Consider the following 23,348-nt stretch of genomic DNA (forward strand, 5'->3'; position numbering starts at 1 on the left):
GCTTTGCAAACCAGGTGGTTTCCATTACAACTACTCAACTATGTTCCACTAAAACTTCACTTAAAAAATAGCAGCTCGATTTGGTCCATGGGCTATCGTTTGCTAACCCCTGGTAAAAGGTCATTGACTCTTGCCTTTTAGCAACACAGAAATGGTGGTCTTCCTAAGGGGAAAGAAGCAATTAGAAACTTAATTACTGACTGCTGTAAATGCCTAGTGGTGTAGTGGTTAAGTGCTATGGCTGCTAACCAAAGGGCTGGCAGTTGGAATCCACCAGGCACTCCTCGGAAGCTCTGTGGGGCAGTTCTACTCTGTTCTATAGGGTAACTATGAGTCTCATCCACTCAGTGGCAATGGTTTGGTATAAATGCAGAGGCAGCCAAAGTCAAGTTTGCTGTGAAGGGGATTTTTATCCCACTTACGTGTAAAATGGGGGGAAAATAACCACTCATAGAGCTCTTGTAAGTACTGAGAAGGATATAGTGCCTGACAGAGGGTAAACTGTTCAGCTGTATTAATCTTGAGGAGCATTATTGGATAATTTCAACATCTATTCTAAATAATAGGGCTCATTCTTATATCCAGGCAGCAAATTTTCACAGCAGTGCAGATTGTAGGCCTAGAAAGTAAACAAGATCATTTTCTACAAGATCCTTCCTAAGACATATCAAACACCTGATTGGTTTAAAGAAGAAAAGAGCACAGTAACTCTACCGTTCAGTATGTTCAGAATCTTCTCTGCTCCGTAGACCGATGAGTGGCCAGATTTCTGGAGTTTCAGACATTGGTGGGCTATGGGGATCGCTACAGAGGTCTAGTCCCCTACAGCCACTGGCTTTGCTGAACTGTGGTACTCTCTCTTTCACTACACTTCCTAGAGCATCCCAACTCACCTGAACCATGCTTCCGAGGATGCGGTGCTGTCTGGCCAATCCCTCCTCCTCTCTACTCCGTTTATTTCTGAGAATTTTATTTCCTGAGTACTATTTCTAAAAAGGAGCCCTTGTGGCATAGTAGTTCTGTGCCCAGGCTGCTAACTAAAAGGTCAGCCGTTTGGGTCCACCAGCTGCTCCTTGGAAACCCTATGGCGCGGTTCGACTCTGTCCGATGGGGTTGCTATGAGTTGGAGTTGACTTGACAGCAACATGTTCTTCAATGGGTATTTCTGAGAATGCTATGTTTGCAAGTAGCATAAAAGGAAATGTAATCTTGGCTGCCTCAAAATCCAGTGTCTGACTAGTACAAGGAGGGCTGCTGGGGTCTATAAGCAAGGGTAGGGCAAGACAGGGCTCAGGACCAGGCGGGTAGGCTTTCCCTATGAGCCCTTATCAGTGTGAGCTGCCGACTGTGATTCTTATTTCAATCTTCTAGTTCTGGTAATAGTGGGAATTAGCAGAAGCAGGTTGGCTCTGTCTTAGTTTCTGAGCTTATGTAGGTATTTCAGTTTGTCAACAAGTATTGGATAGCCATTAACCATCTTAACCAGAAACCAGATTGCCTTGTGTCTCTTTTGGGTGGGAGGTGGGAGCCAAGTTGCTTCCCCTTCAGACCTTGTGGAGTGGACACAAGTCTGCTACATGGGTCTTGGTTAATAAGCATAATATATACCAATCATTTAAAGCCTAGCCTAACTGGATTAAAATAAGAGTGTTTTAAGGCCTTCAAAAATTAGAGTAGCCTCCTGTCCATGTGGAGACCCGGGGTCCCTGTGTCTGAGAAGCTCCCAGACCATGGGAATACTGAGGACAAGGACCTTCCTGTAGAGCCGAGAGAGAGAGAAAGCCTTCCCCTGGAGCCAACACCCTGAATTTGGACTTGTAACCTACTAGACTGTGAGAAGATAAATTTCTTTTTGTTAAAGCCATCCACTTGTGGTATTTCTGTTATGGCAGCACTAGATGACCAAGACAGGTATAGTTTTTTTTTACATTTTTCACAATGTGCCAACATTCTCTTTGTGTTCTGTTTTTTTCCATTTCCAGTAGTCTAGTTTCCCTGTCCCCTTATCGTCTCAGCTTTGTTTTAAAGTAAATGTTGACCTTTTGGTCTCATACAGTTGTTTTGTTCTTTTAGTAGTGCACCAATCTTACAGGTAATATCCTTTATTTTGTGTGCCACTTTGCTCTTTCACTAAAAGATGATCTTGGGATAGATTCAGTTCAAGGTGATAGTCTCAGGGAGTCCTCTGGTCTCAACTGGTCCAGTTAGTCTGGCCTTTTTTTAAGAATTTGAGTTTTGTCTACATTTTTCTCCCACTCTATCCGGGACCATCTATTGTGATCCTGGTCAGAACAGTCAGTGGTAGCCGAGCACCATCTAGTTCTGGTCTCAGGGTAGGTGAGATCGTGGTTCACATAGGCTATCAACCTGGTAGACTTGTTTCTTCTGTGAGATTTTGGTTATCTTCTTTTGCTCCTGACAAGTAGAGACTAATAGTTGTATCTCAGATGGCCACTCACAAGCTTTTAAGACCCCAGATGCTACTCACTTCACTAGGATGCAGAACAGGAACTTCGTGAACTATATTATATCAATTGACTGAGTTGCCCCATGAAACCATGGTACTAAGCTTTCAAATCTAGAAAACCAACCTCAGAAGGTATTTGATTATGTCTGAGGAGTATCTGTAGTTTGTCTTCAATGAATATATGTGCCTGCATACACTGTATTTACACTTTAGATACTTCCATAATTTGTTATGATCCAGTTGAATGACTTTGCAGTCAGTAAAACAGAGGTTAATATCTTTCTGGTATTCTCTGCTTTCAGCCAAGATCCATCGGACATCAGCAATGATATCCCTCATTCCACGTCCTCTTCTGAATATGGCTTGAATTTCTACAGTTCCTAGTTGATGTATTCCTGCAACCATTTTTGAATTACCTTCGGCAAAATCTTACTTGTGTGCAAAACTAATGATATTATTTGATATTTTCTGCATTCTGTTGGATCACTGTCTTAGTTATCTAGTGTTGCCATAACAGAAATACCACAAGTGGATGGCTTTAACGAAGAGATATTTATTTTCTCACAATCTAGCAGGTTACAAGTCCAATGCAGGGTGTTGGCTCCAGGGGAAGATTTTCTCTGCCAGCTCTGTAAGAAGATTCCTTGTCCTCAGTCTTTGCCTGGTCGGGGAGCTTCTCAGGTGCAGGGACCCCGTGTCCAAAGGATGCGCTCTACTCCTGATGCTGCTTTCTTGGTGGTATGAGGTCCCCAACTCTCTGCTTGCTTCCCTTTCATCTCTTAAGAGAGAAAAGGTGGTGCAGGCCACACCCCTGTGAAACTCCCTTTCCCCTGGATGAGGGAGATGACCTGAGTAAGGGTGGTGTTACAAGCCCACCCTAATCCTCTCAACATAAAATTACAATCACAAAATGAAGGACAACCACACAATACAGGCAATCATGGCCTAACCAAATTGATAACACATTTTTTGGGGGACATAATTCAATCCATGACAATCACCTTTCTTTGGAATGGCACAAATATGGATCTCTTCTACTTGATTGACAGGTAGCTGTTTTCTAAGTCTCTTGGCATAGACAAGTGAGTACTTCCAAAGTTGCATTCATTTGTTGAAATTTCTCAATTGGTATTCCACCAGTTCCTGGAGCCTTGTTTTTCACCAGTGTCTTCAGTGCAGCTTGGACTTCTTCTTTCAATATCATTGATTCTTGATCATCTGCTACCTTCTGAAATGGTTCAATGTTGACCAATTCTTTTTGGTACAGTGACTTTATGTATTCCTTCCATCTTCTTTCGATGCTTCCTGCATTGTTCAATATTTTGCCCATAGAATCCTTCACTATTGCAGCTCAAGGCTTGAATTTTTTCTTCAGTTCTTTCAGCTTGAGAAATGCTGAGCATGTTCTTCCCATTTGGTTTTCTAACTCCAGGTCTTTGCACATTTCACTATAGTACTTTCTCTTCTTGAAAAAAAGAGAATTCTTGAACCACCCTTGAAATCTTCTGTTCAGCCCTCTTATTTCATTTCTTCCTCTTACCTTAGCTATGTTTAACAGCAAGTTTCAGAGTCTCTTCTGACATCCATTTTGGTCTTTTCTTTCTTCCCTTTTTAAAATTTTTTATTGTACTTCAGATGAAGGTTTACAGAACAAACTAGTTTCTCATTAAACAGTACACACATTGTTCTATGACATTGGTTAACAACCCCATGACATGTCAACACTCTTCAACTTTGGGTTCTGTATTACCGGCTTTCCAGTTCTATCCTGCCCCCTAGTCCCTGCCCCTGGGCTGGTATGCCCCTTTAGTCTCATTTTGTTTTATGGGCCTGTTCAATCTTTGGCTGAAGGGCGAACCTCAGGAGTGACTTCATTACTGAGCTGAAAAGGAGTCCAGGGGCCATACTCTCAGGGTTTCTCCAGTCTCCGTTAGGCCAGTAAGGCTGGTCTTTCTTTTTCAGTTAGAACTTGGTTTTACATTTTTCTCCAGCTCTACCCAGGACCCTCTATTTTGATCCTTGTCAGACCAGTCAGTGGTGGTAGCTGGGCACCATCTAGTTGTACTGGACTCAGTCTGGAGAGGGCTGTGGTAGATGTGGCCCATTAGTCCTTTGGACTAATCTTTCCCTTGTATCTTTAGTTTTCTTCATTATCCCTTGCCCCAGAAGGGGTGAGACCAGTGGAGTATTCCAGATAGCTGCTCACAGGCTTTTAAGATCTTTTAATGACCTTTTGCTTTCTTCATGTATGAGGTCCTTGATATCTTGCCACAATTCGTCTGGTCTTTGGTCATTAGTGTTCAATATATCAAATCTATTCTTGAGCTGGTCTCTAAATTTAGGTGGTATATGCTCAAGGTTATATTTAGGCTCTTGGGGACTTGGTCTAATTTTCTTTACCTTCAACTTGAACTTTCTTATGAGCAATTGATGTTCCGACTGATGATATTGAGTTTTTCCATCATCTCTTTCCACAGATGTAGTCGATTTGATTCCTGTGTATTCCATCTGGTGAGGTCCACGTGTATAGCTTATCTTTTATGTTGTTGGAAAGAGGTATTTGCAATGAATGAGTCATTTGTCTTGCTGAATTCTATCATGTGATTGCTGGCATCTTTTCTATCACCAAGGCCATATTTTCCAACTACTGATCCCTCTTCTTTGTTTCTAACTTTCACATTCCAATTACCAGTAATATCAATGCATTTTGATTGCTTGTTTGATCAATTTCAGACTGGGGAAGTTGGTAAAAATCTTCAATTTTTTCATCTTTGGCTTTAGTGGTAGGTGTGTAAATTTGAATAATAGTCGTTATTAACTGGTCTTCCTTGTAAGCATATGGATATGATCCTATCACCGATAGTGCTGTACTTCAGGACAGATCTTAAAATGTTCTTTTTGAACAATGCAACACCATTCTTCTTCAATTTGTTATTCCTGGCATAGTAGACCATATGATTGTCTGATTCAAAATGGCCAATGCCAGTCCATTTCAGCTACTAATGCCTAGGATGTGTCCCATTTCATTTTGGACAGTTTCCAGTTTCCTAGATTAATACTTCATACCGTCCCTGTTCTAATTATTAATAGATATTTGCAGTTTTTTTTTTTCCTTAGAAAGACCCTGCCTCCCAAATTCACTGCTTCTCTTGTAGGGAGCAGCCCCTTCCATCTTTCTTCTTAGAATTCCAGTGGATAAAATATTATTTTTGATATTATAATTGTTTTACATAAATATTTCTCTATATTTTTCTGCAATTTGTTTTTATGGAAGGCAATATGTTTTATAAATGTATTACCATCTAGATGTATTCCATTCTTTTAAATGACTATGTGAGCTTTTAAAAAACAATAATAGTAATACAAGTTCGTGCTAAGAAACTCAAACTCTTCATACAGTTGTAAAGAAGAAATTAAGTGTCCCTCAACAGTTTGCCCCCCATTCTCCATTTCCACTTGCCAGGGGGAGACAACACTGTCAAGCGTTTCTTCTGTTTCTTCCCAGTTTTTAAAAAAAATTTACTGCAAGTAGATTCCAATTTTGTAAGAACTTGTGGTCTTTGTGGGGTATATTGTTCCTTTTTTTCCACAAGGAAAACCACTTGAATGGGCCATTTAGTTTTGTAAATGTAGTATAGTGCAGAAGCTTTAAGAACTTGAGATGTCTTTTCTCCAAGAAATTAAATGGCAATGAATAATGTGGACTCTATAGGAGGGCTCAAGCGTAACGATTATAAGGATGGCACAGGACTGGGGGCAGTGCTTTGTTCTGCCCTCTGTTGAACATGGGGTCGCTATGAGTCAGAACCAATCTGACGGCATCTAACACTACCACCACCTTAAGAGTTGTAGAAAGAAGCATATATGTGTGTGTGTATATTTATATATAGAGAGAGTTTGAATCCACCAATTGCTCCTTGGAAACCCTATAGGCACCTAACAACGACAACAAATATATATTAATACTATATATATAATTGGAGCCCTGGTGGCACAGTGGTTAAGAGCTTGGCTGCTAGCCCGAAGGTCAGCAGCTCAAATCCACCAGCCCTCCTTGGAAACCCTATGGGGTAGTTCTACTGTTTCCTATAGGGTCGCTATGGGTCAGAACTCACTCCATGGCAACAGGTTTGGTTTTTGGTTTAGCCACTTGGGAGAGGTAGATTTGAACAGAATCACAAAAGTTCAATTCCAGAAGGTGGCACACTTTTCCCACTTAAAATAATGGCACACACTTGTTTTGAGGATTTCCCAGTATAAACAAGAAACAAAAAAGTTATGCCAGTTTTCAATAGAGGTTTGAAGGTCTTTGCAATGTATACTCTGAGGAAATTGCTGCTAAAATGGATTAAAGATCTAGTGGTGGATTCAATTTCTTAAGGGAAATGGTGTTTGAGGATACATTTCAACCTAGCTCAGCTGTAGTTACACAGGAATGGCGTCTAAACTAATTCATACAGGAATGTCTCTGACATATTTCCTTATTACATAGGTTCACATGAAACAGAGAAACTGAGCCAGGGACTGCCTGAACTTAAGCCTCTTCTGCTTATGTTATTTCCTAATATTTATTACATTTTGTATAGAGTGGAATGGATTAACTATACCAATGATTTTCTGCCATGCAAATGGAAAGGAAAATATTTCATTTCTTATGTGCTGCTAATACACACACACACACACACACACACACATATATATGTGTGTGTGTGTATTGGACAATGAATAGGGAAGACTGAAGAAGAATCAATGCCTTTGAATTATGATGTTGGTGAAGAATACTGAATATATTGTGGACTTCCAGAAGAATGAACAAATCTGTCTTGGAAGAAGTACAGCCAGAATGCTCTTTAGAAGCAAGGATGGTGAGACTTTATCTCACATACTTTGGCTATGTTAACAGTAGGGACCAATCACTTGAGAAGGACACCATGCTTGGTAAAGCAGATGGTCAGTGATATGCGATGGCTTCACACAGTAGCTGCAACGAGGGGCTCAAACATAGCAACAATTGTGATGATGGCATAGGACCCAGCAGTGCTTTGTCCTGTTGTACATAGGGTCGCTATGAGTTGGAACCGACTGGATGGCACCTAACAACAACATTTTATATACACATCTATCCACAGGAAGAAAGAGATAAAAATAAGGGGGCGGGGGGGGAGATAAAGAAATACAGAACAAATAATGCTAACTGTTGAGGAAAGAGATGGGTTAAGACAAGAGCAACAAGAAGGCTGGGCCTGGGAAGTCCATGCCTGAGATGTGGGCAAGGACTGAGGGAGCAGATCTGAGGGTGCTGCCAGGTTCTATTGTGATCTGGTACAAAGTTACCTCGGATGATCCTGGGTCCTGGGGAGGAGGCTGGAGGGTCTCCCTACAGTGCTTGTACCCACCTCCTTTTTACCAGCAGACAGGTTCTTTCTCAGTCATTTTACCTTTTATAATCTGCAGTGTCCAAGGAAGCCATAAAAATCTGCAGAGAAAGATCTGGGTTCAAACTCGTTCTAGAACATAGTTCTTTATTAACCTTGAGTTGCTGCTACGATGGTATATTAGCAGAGGGAATGTGTTGGGCTTGTTTTTCCTCTCCGTGAGGACATTCTAGTCCCAGGGAAGAACAGCTAGTACAAGGGTATGGTGACATTGAACATCATTTGTTCAGTGATGATCTTACACTCCCACAGTGGCACATTTATTGACTGTCTTTGATGGGCCCAGCCCTATAATTAAGATATGTAAGTAGATGCTGCACAAAGGCAAGTTTTGGCTTGATAAAACACACTGCGTACTAAGGGGCACACTCAACATTAGCTCATGTTTTCTTTGTCACAACTCAATAGAATTGGCAGTGTTATATCCACTATACATTAGAAAACAGCTTTAGAGGGGAGTCTGATTCAGGCTCTGGTGTGTCTCACTCCAAAGCCCATACTTACACCACTGCACCAGGCTGCCTCGGGGTTCAGAGAGATGCCTGGAGGCATTCAAGTCGGTGCTCTCATACATAAAAAAAAAAAAAATTTTTTTTTTTTTTTTTTTTTTAGTAAATAAAACAAAACTCAGGGAAAAGGATTATCCTGATCCTTTCACTTCTGTTTTCTCACCTTGGCATAATCTTCTGACAGAGAATCTTAACCAATATTTTTAAATATAAACATCTAAACTTTAAGATATGATTTTTATTGAACATGTATAAGATTTCACCTTTACATTATTACAAACACTTTACATTAAAAAATTAGTTTTTGTAAAAAAAAAAAAAAATTCCTGGATTTGTCACTTTACAGTTGAAACAAAGAAATATATAAATATGAAGGTCATTCTCCAACTATTAGAACAAAATACTAATGGAATCACTTCAATAACAATTTTTCATAAACATTTGCATGATTCACCCACACTGTGTCAAATTCCAGAGGGTCAAATAAATGCAGAAAAGGAAGACGATCCCCCAAATAAGATGTATTTCCAAAAAACCATCACACTGAATATACTGTAAATGTCTTTCCCTGGGTGGGATTTGGTCGGTAAGTATCAGCCAGATAATTTTCTGTTATATCATACAATAAACAAACATTTGTAAATGCAGAATACATGGGAAGTAGCTACAGAGACCACCCACACGGCCCTTTAAAATATACTGTGTATATATTATGATCAAAAGTCACATATATAAGGATATAAGGCCTTTACTTCCAGAGCAGTCTTTAAAAAAAGCTTTATATAGGCATATTTCATTCTTTATTCATATTTTACACTTCATATTCTATAATGTCTCAGTTATTAAAGTTATGCATAGTACCTAAGCCAACATATGAGCAGTGGCAAAACACAATTTCAGATACAGTACTTGATTATATTCACATGACGTACCTCTAAGACTTTGGTCTATGACCAAACAATTTCCGAATTCCCCAAGTTAAGTAAAGAAAAGGAGTCCCCGTCATAAGAGCCCAGGCTGTCTCTCAGAGCACTGCATATATTCTGTCATGGATTGAATTGTATCCCCCCAAAAATGTGTTAACTTGGTTAGGCCATGATTCCCAGCATCATGTGGTTTTCCTCCATTTTGTGATTATAATTTTATGTTAAAGAGAATTAGGGCAGGATTGTAACACCACCCTTACTCAGGTCACCTCCCTGATCCAGTATAAAGGGAGTTTCCCTGGGGTGTGGCCTGCACCACCTTTTATCTCTTAAGAGATGAAAGGGAAGTAAGCAGAGAGTTGGGGACCTCATACCACCAAGAAAACAACACCAGTCCTTTGGACACGGGGTCCCTGTGCCTAAGAAGCTCCTTGACCAGCAGAAGATTGAGAATAAGGACCTTCTTCCAGGGCTGACAGAGAAAGCCTTCCCCTGGAGCTGACACTGTGAATTTGGACTTGTAACCTACTGGACTGTGAGAAAATTTCTCTTTGTTAAAGCCATCCACTGGTGGTATTTCTGTTTTAGCAGCACTAGATGACTAAGAATACACACTGGATGCCTAATACTTAGTACTTCAGTGAAGTATTTAATGATACTGTCAGTGTGACCTTGCAAAGTGGTCCAGTAGGCATGGGAATCTGAAGGTCTAAAATTACTTCTGGATATTTTAATAAAGACTCATTGCCACCTGAAGTTGAATAGGCTTTGACTGAAGGCTAGTTGGAGACTATTTTTTTTTTTCCTTCTAGCAACAAATGCGCTAAATGAAGGGCCTCTATGGATCAGTTTTTGTGCAAAAATAATAACAGCAGAGCCTAGTTTGGGTAAGATTTCTGATAGTATTTTGGTCAAATGGGATGGCTGACTTTGATTCTTCATTAAGAGATTTTCAGATCATAAAGAATGACCTACATTAGTTGTCTGCATACAGAGGCCTTCAGAAACACAAAGGGCAGTCACTGTCATAGCACAAACTGATGGCCCAGCGCTTTCTCTGCCTTTGCTGTTCCCTCACGTCCTCTCTGGTCTCAGTCACCAGCTCAACCCACAGGAAGTGACTCTCCTAACGGGCCTTTGCATTTCCCCAAACCTGGTATTTAAGACTCACAAACACATAGCTTTTGAAATACCATTAGCCTTTCTCTGTGATAGAATTAGAAAAAGTATTATACATCTGGAAATTCTCCAAGTCCAGGTGGTTTGAAATTTTAATATTTAGAATTTGAATTTTTCAAATCCAATTTTCTAAACTCAAAATTTAGTAAGGCAGATTAGGCAACCTTTATCACAAATATTTCCATAATGAAATCTGACTGCAAAGTATGCTGATGGAATACAAAATAGAATAAGTGATTCCACAGACTTCCACTGACTATGGAGGACATAGCCATTAGTTCTTTTTTCTTTCTAATCAAAGTTCCTATTTATTAAAATATTAGCAACACTTATCTTACTACTACTGAATCAAGATGTGTCTGGTGGCTGCCAAAATGATTTTTAAAGGAGTAATTTTTAAAGCCTTTCAAAATCTCTCCACATTTTGTTTTAAAAAAATAATTCTGTATCATTCTAAGTACTGACAGCCAGTCTTGTATGAAGGTGTTGGGCTAAGAGTAGCCAAGAATGAGTAAGATTGGGGCCCTGCTCTGATTACAGTGCATTTTATGTGTTTGATGAACAGCCTCACTGAATCTTGCTTATAATCTGGTTTCGATTATTTTCAAACTGCAAAATCATTTGCAGAAGTGCCAATAAAAATACACTTTAGAAATAATATTTGGAAAATAGAAAAATGTTTTTAAAAAGTCACAATAAATCTCAGCAATATTTTCGTATCTCTATTATAAGCTTTATCTTAATTTGTCCATAATATATAATGAATGGATGAGTCCACTGCTTTCTCTACAAACAGCAAGTCTTGACCATTTAACATTTCTCTTGGTTAAACTAAAATATTCAGCTCAGTGGTTCCCCCCCGATTCAAAACAAATCTTTAAAGAGAAAGCTATAATGACTGAGAAAACCCTTCCACCACTCAAAATACTTTAAAACAGGGTGTCACCTTTTTTAAAAATTTTACAATCTGTTTGTAAAAATGGTATTGGATTAATGTGGAATACCCAATCCTTGAAACATAAAACAAATAAAAAACCCTAACACGAACTCCTCAAGTTTTTCAAACCTCCAAGTTTGGATATTAAAACAATATTTTCTTAAAAATGACAATTTCTCCCTTATCTTGCCAACATGAAAATATGTAGACCAAAGTAATGCTAATTTTACCTATGATGTTTCTTGGACAGGGTTTTAAGAGTAAGGACTGGCTATTACTGGTTATACAGAATCTAGGTTTTGATTCAGTGACTCAGCGAGTCCAAGAAACTTGAGATCTTTCACATGGAAACCACCACATAAGAACAGAAAAACTCTAAGGTTTGTCTGCTGAACTGTAAACTGGATCTAGATCAGTTATTTAAAAAACTTTATTCGTTGTACGTTATATTCTATTCTTGCCTCAACACAACTAACTTCTGATAGAGTAAAGAAGAAAACATAACATCTGATCACAGGGGCTAGAACGGAAAACCACAGGCCGCTGTCGGTAATGTCAAGCAGCTGTCCCCCCTTCTATCCACTGGCCCCGCAGGGTGATTTTCAGTTTCAGGTACTCTGAATTTACACAGGAAAGGCTGCTGTGATGACAGTTGTCTTCCTGCGTTCTACACCTTGATTCCTGAAATAGGCAGGCCTTACTATTCAGTGAGTTGTTCAACTCTTACGTTAGGGTGCCTATGGCTGCCTGACATATTAAATATTAAACTTATTTTGAATCTCTCCCATGGTACTAGTGGGAGTTCTGCAGCTCATCTAATATTAACTATAAGTAACAATACATATCACATAATAATGGCGTGACATCCATTCCCGTACCTTAGACTTAAATACACTTTGACTGATACTTGTTACTAAGCATTTTACATGTTTAATTTTTAGTATAACATTTCCCCAAAGCATAAACACCTACGTATCAATTCATATCAATTACTGCACCAAAAAAAGTTAATAAATTTAGTAGGATACTGTAGGGAGTATAGGAAGATTTCCTTAACAGTAATTCTAACAATTTGATACAATTTTAGGGTTTAAATTTTATACCCTTACTTTCCATCATAAAATATTAAAAACAAAAACAAACCTGTAACCAGAGCCCAAACCTGTCGAGCACCTCCGTGACAGACTGTATGCTTCAATGCTAAAACTATACTCAGATGTAAAGTGCTCTTTTCCCCACTGGGATGTTTTGCAAGAAAAAGCAGTATCTTCATAAACATGTGTCGTGCCCCCAGGAGCCAGTACATTTAAGGCACACACTGCACACACTGCCTTGATTCTATACTTCGGGTGTTCCCTTTGGGTGGGTGGCAAAGATTTGGTGGTGGGCACTTTCAGAGAAGAAATCAGCATTGGCTTTCCTTTGATAGATGAACACACTTCATTTCTTAAAAGGCTGACTTTCTCCTAAGTGCTTCAATAAAGTGCCTTGAGAGCTCAAAGGCCCACATCGTCAGTCACAGGGAAGCTTCCTTTCACCAGCTTGACTTTTAGCGTTTGATCACAACTTGTTCATATGCTCCAGACCCCACCCTAAAACAGCAGGGGGGTAAAAAAAAAAAACGAAACTTCAGAAGTTTGAGCTGTGGTGTTTGAAATTGTTCTGAGTAACTTTGCCCCAGAGATGGTTCCTCAGGTGTTTTTCTACTGTGTTTGCTTTCCACAAGGTTTAAAGGAATCACAGACAGAAAATACTTGGAATATTAAACGTTAATAATTAATAGACTAAATTTCCCAAATCCTGGTCTAGTCTCTGAGCTTCTCACACTAATTCTCACAGTAATCTAGTAATGCTTCCCAATTCCTAACCTGTCAACATACTACGTCAAAAAATACGTTCTTCCCATGTTTACCGTTAAGTCCTAAAATCATTGCCATCCGAGAGCCTGTGCTGACTTGCAGTATATCTGGGTTTGCACAGTGGTCTTTAGTTGCAATAGCAGTGTGGTGTCTTAATGTACCTTCCTGGAAGGTTCAAGAATTCTTTTGTCAAAATGTAAATGTCATTAGATGTGGTCAGTGCTGCAAGGTATGCCTGTGTAATATAAACCTGGTGGAAACCCTGTGGCGCAGCGGTTAAATGCTACGGCTGCTAACCATGAGGCTGGTGGTTTGAATCTGCCAGGCACTCCTTGGAAACTCTATGGGGCAGTTCTACTCTGTCCTATAGGGTCACTATGAGTTGGAATCCCCTCGACAGCAGTGGGTTTTGTTTTTGGTTTTTTTTTTTAATGTAAATCTAAAGGTCCCTGTGTGGTGCAAATAGCTTGCAATTGACTATTAATCTATAGGTTGGCAGCCTGAACCTACCCAGTGTTACTGTGCAAGAAAGGCCTGGCAATCTGTTTCTGTAAAGATTACAGCCAAGAAAACCCTATGAGGCAGTTCTACTCTGCAACATATAGGGTCGTCATGAGTCGAAATCGACTTGATGACAATGAGTTTGATGTTTTTTTGGTTTTAACGTGGATTTAAAGAGATAATGATCTTGAAGAGGGGGCTTATTTCTTCAGTAGCATGGTGTGGCAGTCTACTGGTGGTTGTCCTGCAAATTTCTTCTTCATGGTTGTAGCTGGCTGCTCAGCTAGAGACCACATTTCCCAAACTCCCTTGTCGATAGTTGTGGCCATGTGACTAAGTATCCCCCATGGAATGTGAGTGGAAGAGATGTGTCCAACTTCTGCTTCACTTACTTAAAGGGAAATTGCCTGCCCTGGACTTCCACCCTTTCCTGTGGGCTCTACTATAGATGTGGCAACAATCCAACTTGACAAGGCAGGTAAGGACGATGGCAAAGCAACAAAATGGTACCTGGGTCAGTGAATCACCTTCTGGGGTCAAGATGTTCCATCAGCCTGACCACCTAATTTCTGTGTCCTTTGTTATGGCAGCTTAGTCTTTAATATGACAGGTATCAATTAACTTCTATTAGTGAAATTACACAGACTACTAAAAGACTTAAAATTTGCAAATTTGTGAATAAGGTGCTCAGGGATAGGTTACTTAAGAGACATTTAGTACCACTTGGTCCATGTTATAAGGAAATGAACGTGAATGTTCCCTCTATTGTTTCTGGGTCTGGGCAGGATAAAGATTTTCTACCAGCTGTAAAAACACAGTGTGTTTTCAGTGGAAGCTGGCTTTTTATTTTTGGATGAGGACCATTCTACCTATGAGGTATTGTTTGCCACCCTCACATACTAGACCATGAGCTAGCTGACAGTAAGAGCTGAAGTCTTTCCTCTTTTGAGATCTTACCCTCAAGTTGGCCCAATAAAGAATTACTGAATTTAATGAGTGGATAAGTCAATGAATGGCAATGGAGGTCTAAATTGTGTTATATCTTCTATAAACACTTTCTCAAATTAAGTACTCCTTCATAGCAAGTTTATGTGTCCCTCTTTTACCTCCCTATCACATTCTATTTTAGTTGTTGATGTAGGTCTTCGTCATTTGTCATGGATCAAATTGTGTCCCCCCAAAAATGTGTGTATCAATTTGGTTGGGCTATGATTCCCAGTATTGTGTGGTTGTCCTCCATTTTGTGATTCTAATTTTATATTAAAGAGCATTTGGGTGGGATTGTAACACCCTTACTAAGGTCACAGCCCCCATCCTATGTAAAGGGAGTTTCCCTAGGGTGTGGCCTGCACTACCTTTTATCTTACAAGACATAAAAGGAAAGGGAAGCAAACAGAGGGGGGACCTTATACTACCAAGAAAGCAGCACCGGGAACAGAACGCATCCTTTGGACCCAGGGTCCCTGCACCTGAGAAGCTCCTCGACCAGGAAGATTGAGGACAAGGACTTTTCTCCAGAACCAACAGAAAGGGAAAGCATTCCCCTAGAGCTGACGCCCTGAATTTGGACTATTAGCCTACTTTACTGTGAAGAAATAAACTTCTGTTTGTTAAAGCCATCTACTTGTGGTATCTGTTATAGCAGCATTAGATGACTAAGACGTCGTTATATTCTTTTGTATCCCTTGGGCCCTGTCACTGCTGGACCCATCTGAGCTACTCAGTAAGATGAGTGTTGGTAGAAGAAACGAATCAACAATTCTTTTAGGTTTTGAACCTGAGACAAAAATAACTGCTTGGTCCAAAGGGCTTCCTCCTTGTGCAGCCCTGACTTACTCTGTAGCTGTGTTTGGAACTCTACATAAACAGCACATGGACATACTGAGTACCAGGGATGCACAGGAGGGCAGGGCTCAGGCTGAGGAGGCACGGGAGTGACTGGAATCCCTAAATGTCCTTGGCATCTGTGGTCACTATCTGCTGCAGTCCTGGGAATCAGAGTGGTAATTGGCAGGTGACTTTCATCTGAGTCTGAATCACTAAAATGATGCTTGGCTTTCATAATTTTTCTTTGTATGTACGTGAGATTCTATTGAAGTGGAGAAAAGAAGAGTACACAAAAGGGTAATATCAGCTTATGCTGCTGAGTGGCTGCGTAACTGCACATACACAGATAAGACCATTGACTGAAAGTGTAATTTTGCTTTGCTCTTTTTTTTTTTTAACTGAAAATGATTAAAAAAATTTTTTTTTAAAATTGTGCTTTGGGTGAAAGTTTATAGAGGCTTTGCTCTTTCTAAAACATGAGACTGGGAACCATCTTCTAAAGGTTCTTTTTGTATTGCATCCTGCCCAGCGCTCTGCTGGTCTTTACCAATACAGTCTAAAAATACGTCTAAGGACGTTAACAAATTAACCTTTAAAATGTAATTTCACATACCCAGAAAAAGGAAAGCTAAGAGCTACACATCTTATTAACTACTAATACTTGTTTTCTAGCCTCCGTATAAAGGCTCTGCAACCTTCATGCTCATGAACATTTTAAAAGACATTGGTCTAGTCTTTATTTTAATCAGATGCTGTTTGGACTACATACCTATTTGGAAGATGATGACTGCCAAAGGTCGTCCTTCCCCCAGGACCCACAAATAACCTCAGTCCTTCTTCTGCAATACACATTTAAAATGTTGGTTATTTACATAATGTATTTGCCCCAAAGTATTCATAGTATAATAATTCACATTTGACATTTGTTTTATCAAAAAAGTTCAAAGCTTAAAAAAATCAAATTACATACACATTTTAAAACAGGCCCTTGGTAAGATATCCTCACGGTCATTTCTCATCAGCTTTCCTAAAGCTCTTTTTCTTCTGACAGTAATAAAGGCAGCTCTTCCTACAAATCTCTACAAATAAGTTTTAATTATCTCTCTTTACAAACAGTTACATAATGAAACCAAGTCCATTGTTCAGTGCTTTCTAGTCATGCCAGCATGAGTAATTATACCTTTCAAATGGGTGGCATGTAAATTTTCAGTTTCAGTGAGAATTCTGAGGAGGGAACCAAGGATTCTGCTATTCACTATCATTTCAAGCGTACCACCCAACACTCCAAATTACTTCACTGACTTGAAGTACTACATACAGTTATGACAGAAGCAGACCCAGATACCTATCATTAGCTATATAAACATGGTAATGCTGACACATAATTAAAAAATATAAGAAACAGTGCTTTCTTTAAAATTGATCTCTTTTAGCTAAAGGTTTTTTTTTTTTTTTTTAATAAATTCAATATCCATTTTTAGAAAGCGATGAGATACAAAGTTACCTTGAGATTGTTAGGGCATGAAATTTATTTTACAAATATGCAGCAGTCAGTACCACGATACCTCTTTACTGCTGACCACATGGAGCACACAAAGTGGACTGCGTACATCTACACCCAACAGTTGTCTACACACCTTCTGTGCTGGAGTCCAGGCTGAAGTCTTGACTCTGTAGTATCTTTTCTACAATATCATCTGCGTCCACTCTGGTGGCATCAACTCGCTTCAGCTGAGATTCCATAGAATCTTGTTTCACTGGGTGTCTTTGAAAATAAAAAATTAATTTTTTTCCCCTTCTTTTCATCAATTTATTTATTAATTACAAAGTTTTTATTTTTTAAACCCAAAAGGATACCTGTTAAGTTTTTCGGGTGCTGTATCTTCTTTATCGGTTGCATCAAGATTTGGGTCAGCTGTATTTTTCTCAATTTCATCACATGGCTCTAGAATGCTTTCAATTCCTGTTGATGTACTTCCCACTGAGGTATTTCTCCTGTGGCTGAGCTCAGAGAAGCTGGATGACCGAGAGTGACACGAGCTATAGCCTGTCAGGGAAAGTCACTTTGTTTTAGTATTAATATCAACCACTGCCTGCAATCTAATATTCTTCTCCCACACCACAGCAGCTTCAAGCGACTTTATAACTACAGTGGTCTAAGGAGTCCAACTTCATCATTATCACCTACCTGATACTTTGGACTGCTGGCTGGCATAGCTCGATGTTCTGGAATGTCCACAGGCACCAAGTTCATCTGGAACAGAGGCACTTTTTGCTGAAAGATCTGCAGTATATCATAACATGATGTTACTACTACTGCCAACAAGTCGATGTTCATTTATATTTTAATTTACAGATTTTATAAAATTTTCCATGTGCATTATCAAGAAAAAGTTGTGAAGTGACAGAGGTCCTTTAAATCAGTACAATGGAAACAATTATGTTGCAAGAAATATACAGTATTCTATTAAACACCTTAGTTTACTGAAGAACCAGTGCAATTTTCGTAAGATTTACTAGCACTCTATCTTGAATAACATAAAACTATCTCAATTTTTTTTTAGTATTTGTCTAATAAAAATTGGTCAGGTATACTCTTACAAATTCTTACAAAATTGCCAAGTTTTTAGTATGGCTTGTGAGGAAATCTTGCTTCCTCAAAGATCCCTCAAAGCAGTAAATTAAAGAGTAATGTTAGGGCTGCTAGTAATAGGCTATAATTTGGGCAATGTTTGTGGCTTAAAGCAACACAGCATGGAACGTGGCACTGAGGATAAAAATTCTTAAGAAACCGATTATGATACTCAGCTTCAAAGTAAATGTACAAAAACGTGGTGTCAAAGCCATACACTGTTTCTACGGGTTTCCTGATAACGTGCACATATCAGATATTAATTTTGTATTTTCAGAACCAGGCTTCTTCCACAGAATGCAGAACTGTGACCATTTTCATTAGGGTGAAATATTTGTAAACTAGAACTATTCTGAATTTAGAGGCAGAAGGAGACCAATTGAGTAATACAACAATTATAGCAGCAGTTCTATAAATGATATTGAACAGAGTTGAAACCACACATGCTGCCAAGCAAGTAAGCAACTGCTGTGAGCTGTCCCTTCTGCAAAGATTTTTAATTTCTGGACAGATTGTAAGAAACACTCCAAATCAACATCCCTAGTTATGTTCTACAGTGATCCCAAACCCAGAGGTTAGCTCAAGCAAAATCTGAACTCAAAAAGGTGGTTCATATCAAGAATAATATAGAGCTAACATTAAGGAAATTCAAGCCGGATTCAGAAGAGGAATGAGGAACGAGGGATACCACTGCTGATGTCAGGTGGATCTTGGCTGAAAGCAGAGAATACCAGAAAGATGTTTACCTGTGTTTTATTAACTATGCAGAAGCATTCGACCATGTGGATCATAACAAATCGTGAAGAATAGGAATTCCAGAACACTTAATTGTGCTCATGAGGAACCTGTACGTAGACCAAGAGGCAGTTGTTTGAACAGAACAAGGGGATGCTGCATGGTTTAAAATAAGGAAAGGTGCGTGTCAGGGTTGTATCTTTTCACCGAACTTATTCAATCTGTATGCTGAGCAAATAATCCAAAAAGCTGCACCATATGAAGAAAAACGGGGCATCAGGATTGGAGGAAAACTCTTTAACAACCTGTGATATACAGATGACACAATCTTGCATGTGGAAAGCAAAGAGCACCTGAGTCCATTCCAACTCACAGCGACCCTATATGACAGAGTAGAACTGCCCCATATGGTTTCCAAGGAGCAGCTGGTGAATTCAAACTTGAAGTACTTACTGATGAAGATCAAAGACTACAGTCTTCAGTATTGATTACACCTCAACATAAGGAAAACAAAAATCCTCATAAGTGGACCAATAAGCAGCATCATGATAAACAGAGAAAATACTAAAGTTGTCAAGGATTTCATTTTACTTGGATCCACAATCAACGCCTATGGAAGCAGCAGTCAAGAAATCAAATAGCATATTGCATTGGGCAAAGCTGCTGCAAAAGACCTCTTTAAAGAGTTAAAAAGCAAAGATGTCACTTTGAGGACTAAGGCGCACCTAACCCAAGCCATGGTATTCTCAATCACCTTACATGCACGTGAAAGCTGGACAATGAATAAGGAGAACTGAAGAATTGATGACTTTGTATTATAGTGTTGGCAAAGAATATTGACTATACCATGGACTGTAAGAAAAACAAACAAATAAATCTTGGGAGAAGTACAGCCAGAATGCTTCTTAGAAGTGAGGATGGTAAGATTTTGTCTCATGCACTTCCGACACGTTATCAGGAGGTACCAGTCCCTGGAGAAGGATGTCATGCTTGGTAAAGTAGAGGGTCAGCAAAAAAGAGGAAGACCCTCAATGAGATGGATTGACCCAGAGACTGCAACGATGGGATCATTGTTGAGCATGGCATGGCATCAGGCAGTATTTTGTTCTGTTGCACACAGGGTCACTATGAGTTGGAACCGACTCAATCGCACCTAACAACAACTTTAAGGAACCCTGGTGGCACAACAGTTAAGCAGCTGTCTGCTATCTGAAAGGTTAGAGTCTTGAACCTACCCACCCTGGAAAGACCTGGTGATCTGCTTCCGTAAAGATTACAGCCAAGAAAATCCTAATGGGAAGTTCTACTTTGTCATGAATCAAAAAACGACTTGATGGCACCCAGCAACTACAACTTTACTTCTAGGGTTGGCTCAGATTTTAACTTATCCATTTATTTACTGTTTTTCAAAGTTTATTCACTCAATAAGTATTTATTAAGCTTTTACCAAGTCATGTGCCCAGTATTGTATAAAATATAAAAACAACCAGTTGCTATCGATTCAGTTCCGGCTAATGGCCACCAACTCTGTGCGAGAGTAGAACTGTGCTCCATAGGGTTTTCAACGGCTGTGATCTTTCAGAAGTAGATTGCCAGGACCCTCCTCTGAGGCACCTCTGGGTGAACTCAAACCACCAATCTTTCAGTTAGTAGTCGAGCGCTTAACTGTGCCACCTAGGGACTACCATACAAAATATAGGTGGTACAAAAAAAAAACTAAGAAAAGTCTATGCTCAGAGGTTAGAAGTGGAAGCAAATAGTTATAATGTGGCAAGTACTAAGATACAAGAGCTGAAAAGAGGCTATTAGGAGCTCAGAGGGGCAGTGCATCTATCACTCCCTGGTAATGGTGGAAAAGCCTCAGAGATAGGCCAACCTTAGGACATAAACGATGTGTAGGAACTCCTCAGGTGGATGAGGTGGGGAAAGGCAGAGGGATGAGGATGCCTTTTTGTGGAAATGCAGATAGACTCGTAAAGTTGGCATACAAGGTAGTAGTGTAGATGACTGAGGGAAAAGATGTCTGCTACTGAAGGACCTATTATGCTATGCTAAAAAGTTTAAAGAAGAAAATAATTCAATGGCTTTAAGCAACGGTGTGACATGGCCAGGTCTACATTTTAGGAAGACAACTTTGGCAATAGGGTGATTGGGGTTAATGGAGTGAAGGTTTTCCTAATAGTCCAGCTGACAGGAAAAGCTATTTGTTGTTAACAGGTGCTCTTGAGTGACAGAGTAGAACTGCCCCATAGGATTTTCTAGGTTACAGTCTTTTATGGGAGCAGATTGACAGGTCTTTCTCCTGCAGAGCTGCTGGGTGAATCTGAACCTTTCAGTTAGCAGCCGAACACTTAGCCATTACACCAGAAATGTCTAGGAGGCACAAATGCCAGGACTCAATTACTAAGTAGAAATGTATGTCAAGGTAAGGTTTCTGGCTTGGGGATCTGGGTGGATGGTAATATCATCAACTGAGATCGAAAACACAGGAGGAAGAGTTAGGAAGACTTGCATTGGATATGTGGTATTTGAGACAACTGAAGATGCCCATTCAACAAATGTTCATTGACTGTCTACTGGCATCGAACATGTCCCACAAAGACAAGAAAGGCCCGATCATGAAGAACTTGGAGTCTCGCCGGGGAGAAAGAGAAAATGATGGATTTTGGTATAAGATGTGGCATGAGGTGGATCTTTCCAGAAGGCATTTGGAAATATGTACCTAGAGTTCAGGAGTGAGACCTGAAGGGGACACAAATTTGTGAATTAAAAGTATGTAACTCGCATTTATATGATCACATTTATATTTTTGTGATCATTAAATCCAAGGGTGTAGATGACATCGCCCAGGGAGAGTAAGCAGAGGCGACCAAATCCTGCAGAACATCAATATGTCATTAGGTGGAAATGCAGAAGGTGGAAGAAGAAGAAGAAACCTTCGAGAAGCCAGAAAAGGAAAGTCAGAGAGGTAGGAGCCAAGGGGAGAGGGAAGCTTCAAGAAAACGTAAGTAGTCAAGTCAGATAACAGACTGGCAGAAGTTGGTGGATATGTGGAATGGGGAAAATCCTGTAGCATTCACTATAACTCTGGGGTGAGAAGATGCATTCAGTGGGGGTAGGGAGGGGGGGTTACTTTTAATCAGAGCACAACACTTTAAAAAAACATTGCATAATTAAAACTCTTGTTCCTTACTGGCCCATTTCAAGTCATATACCCATAGGATTTTAATCTGGAAGGGACTTTAGGAATATTTTAGAATGCCAAGTAGTACCATTCCTCACAAATTAAAAAAAAAACAGTAAGCTTACACATCCATACCTGCTATTCCAAGATGGATTTTCAGGGTTTCTCCACCTTTTCTATCTTCTTCTAGAGATTCAGATTCACCAGCAATTGGTATAGACATTGATGTAGAAGGAGGCCTATAAAAAAACATTTCCTAAGATGAGAACCTGATTTATGGGTGAGCCTGAAAGTTTGAAATAGTTTAGATACTGGTTGTGTAGTCAGTACACAGCTTTAGTAAGGTACATGGTATCGTTATCCTTTCAGGGTGAAAGTAATAAAAATCAACAGATAATATATGAGTTTCCTCAAAACCTGAATATAATTCTTAAAAAATACCAAGTTTTTCTGCACAACAAATGTAGGAACAAAAGGGACACTGTCTCCAGGGAGTCCTGAAAAGACAGAAGGACTCTGTCCGTGTGTTCCCAGCACTCAACTCCCCAGACTAGGCAGGGAAGTATCTCTACGGTAGAGATGGAGGCACCAAGCCCCTTTTTATCTTGGGCTGTGCCAAGAATACCTCATTGCCTCCTGCTTCAGTGCCTAAGATCTCTTATTGGCTCCACTTACTTCTTGAATAGCACCCACGGATTTATCTACTACTCTGTGAAGGATCATCTGCCCCAGAGAGAGTCTATAGAGGGCCCCGGTTGTTTAGATTTGTTTCTGGGCTGGATTCTCTGGGAATAGGTGATGGATATATTTTCACTGCCTAATTTGAGGCTCCTGTGTCCATGTGGGAGCTGTGAAGTAGGGAGGGGCAAGTTTGAGCTCTGACAAGTTTGTTTTTCTTAACATAGGCATTTTTATTATAAAACATCCCTAAACTTTTAAGGTTGGTATTACAGAGGAAAGCCACATCTTACAGGCTATCCCCTGGATCTGGGATAAAATCGCAAGCAAGTCGAAGGGATCAAGAAGCTGACTCACTCTGTGGCAATTCTTAAATTCTTTCTAGACTATCTCAACAGTATCCTCCAGCTATTCAGGTCCTTGAGGGGTATGGACAGTTAAGACTGCCATTAAACCTATTTAACTTGGTTATTTCCAGC

At 39.7% G+C, this 23,348-nt stretch overlaps 1 protein-coding gene across 4 annotated transcripts in view; it reads right to left on the reverse strand.

Annotated features, from left to right (window-relative positions):
• Nucleotides 1-7,133: 7,133 nt before the first annotated feature.
• The window catches only part of EEIG2 (EEIG family member 2), a 71,642-nt gene continuing 55,427 nt past the window's right edge, over nt 7,134-23,348 (reverse strand). For 2 of the 4 annotated variants that reach the window (XM_064282471.1, XM_023547429.2), the window contains 6 exons: nt 22,327-22,430; nt 17,829-17,924; nt 17,498-17,687; nt 17,278-17,405; nt 16,410-16,479; nt 7,134-7,943 (listed from right to left, as the gene is read on the reverse strand). In XM_064282471.1, coding sequence (XP_064138541.1) covers nt 7,871-7,943; nt 16,410-16,479; nt 17,278-17,405; nt 17,498-17,687; nt 17,829-17,924; nt 22,327-22,430 — 661 coding nt within the window. In that variant the 3' untranslated portion in view covers nt 7,134-7,870. Of the gene's footprint in view, nt 7,944-8,470; nt 13,046-13,070; nt 15,903-16,409; nt 16,480-17,277; nt 17,406-17,497; nt 17,688-17,828; nt 17,925-22,326; nt 22,431-23,348 lie in introns of those variants that run through there. The other 2 variants (XM_010589522.3, XM_064282472.1) reach the window with 2 other exon arrangements.

Source organism: Loxodonta africana, chromosome 3 (genome assembly GCF_030014295.1).
Source record: "Loxodonta africana isolate mLoxAfr1 chromosome 3, mLoxAfr1.hap2, whole genome shotgun sequence".
Classification (NCBI taxonomy): domain Eukaryota; kingdom Metazoa; phylum Chordata; class Mammalia; order Proboscidea; family Elephantidae; genus Loxodonta; species Loxodonta africana.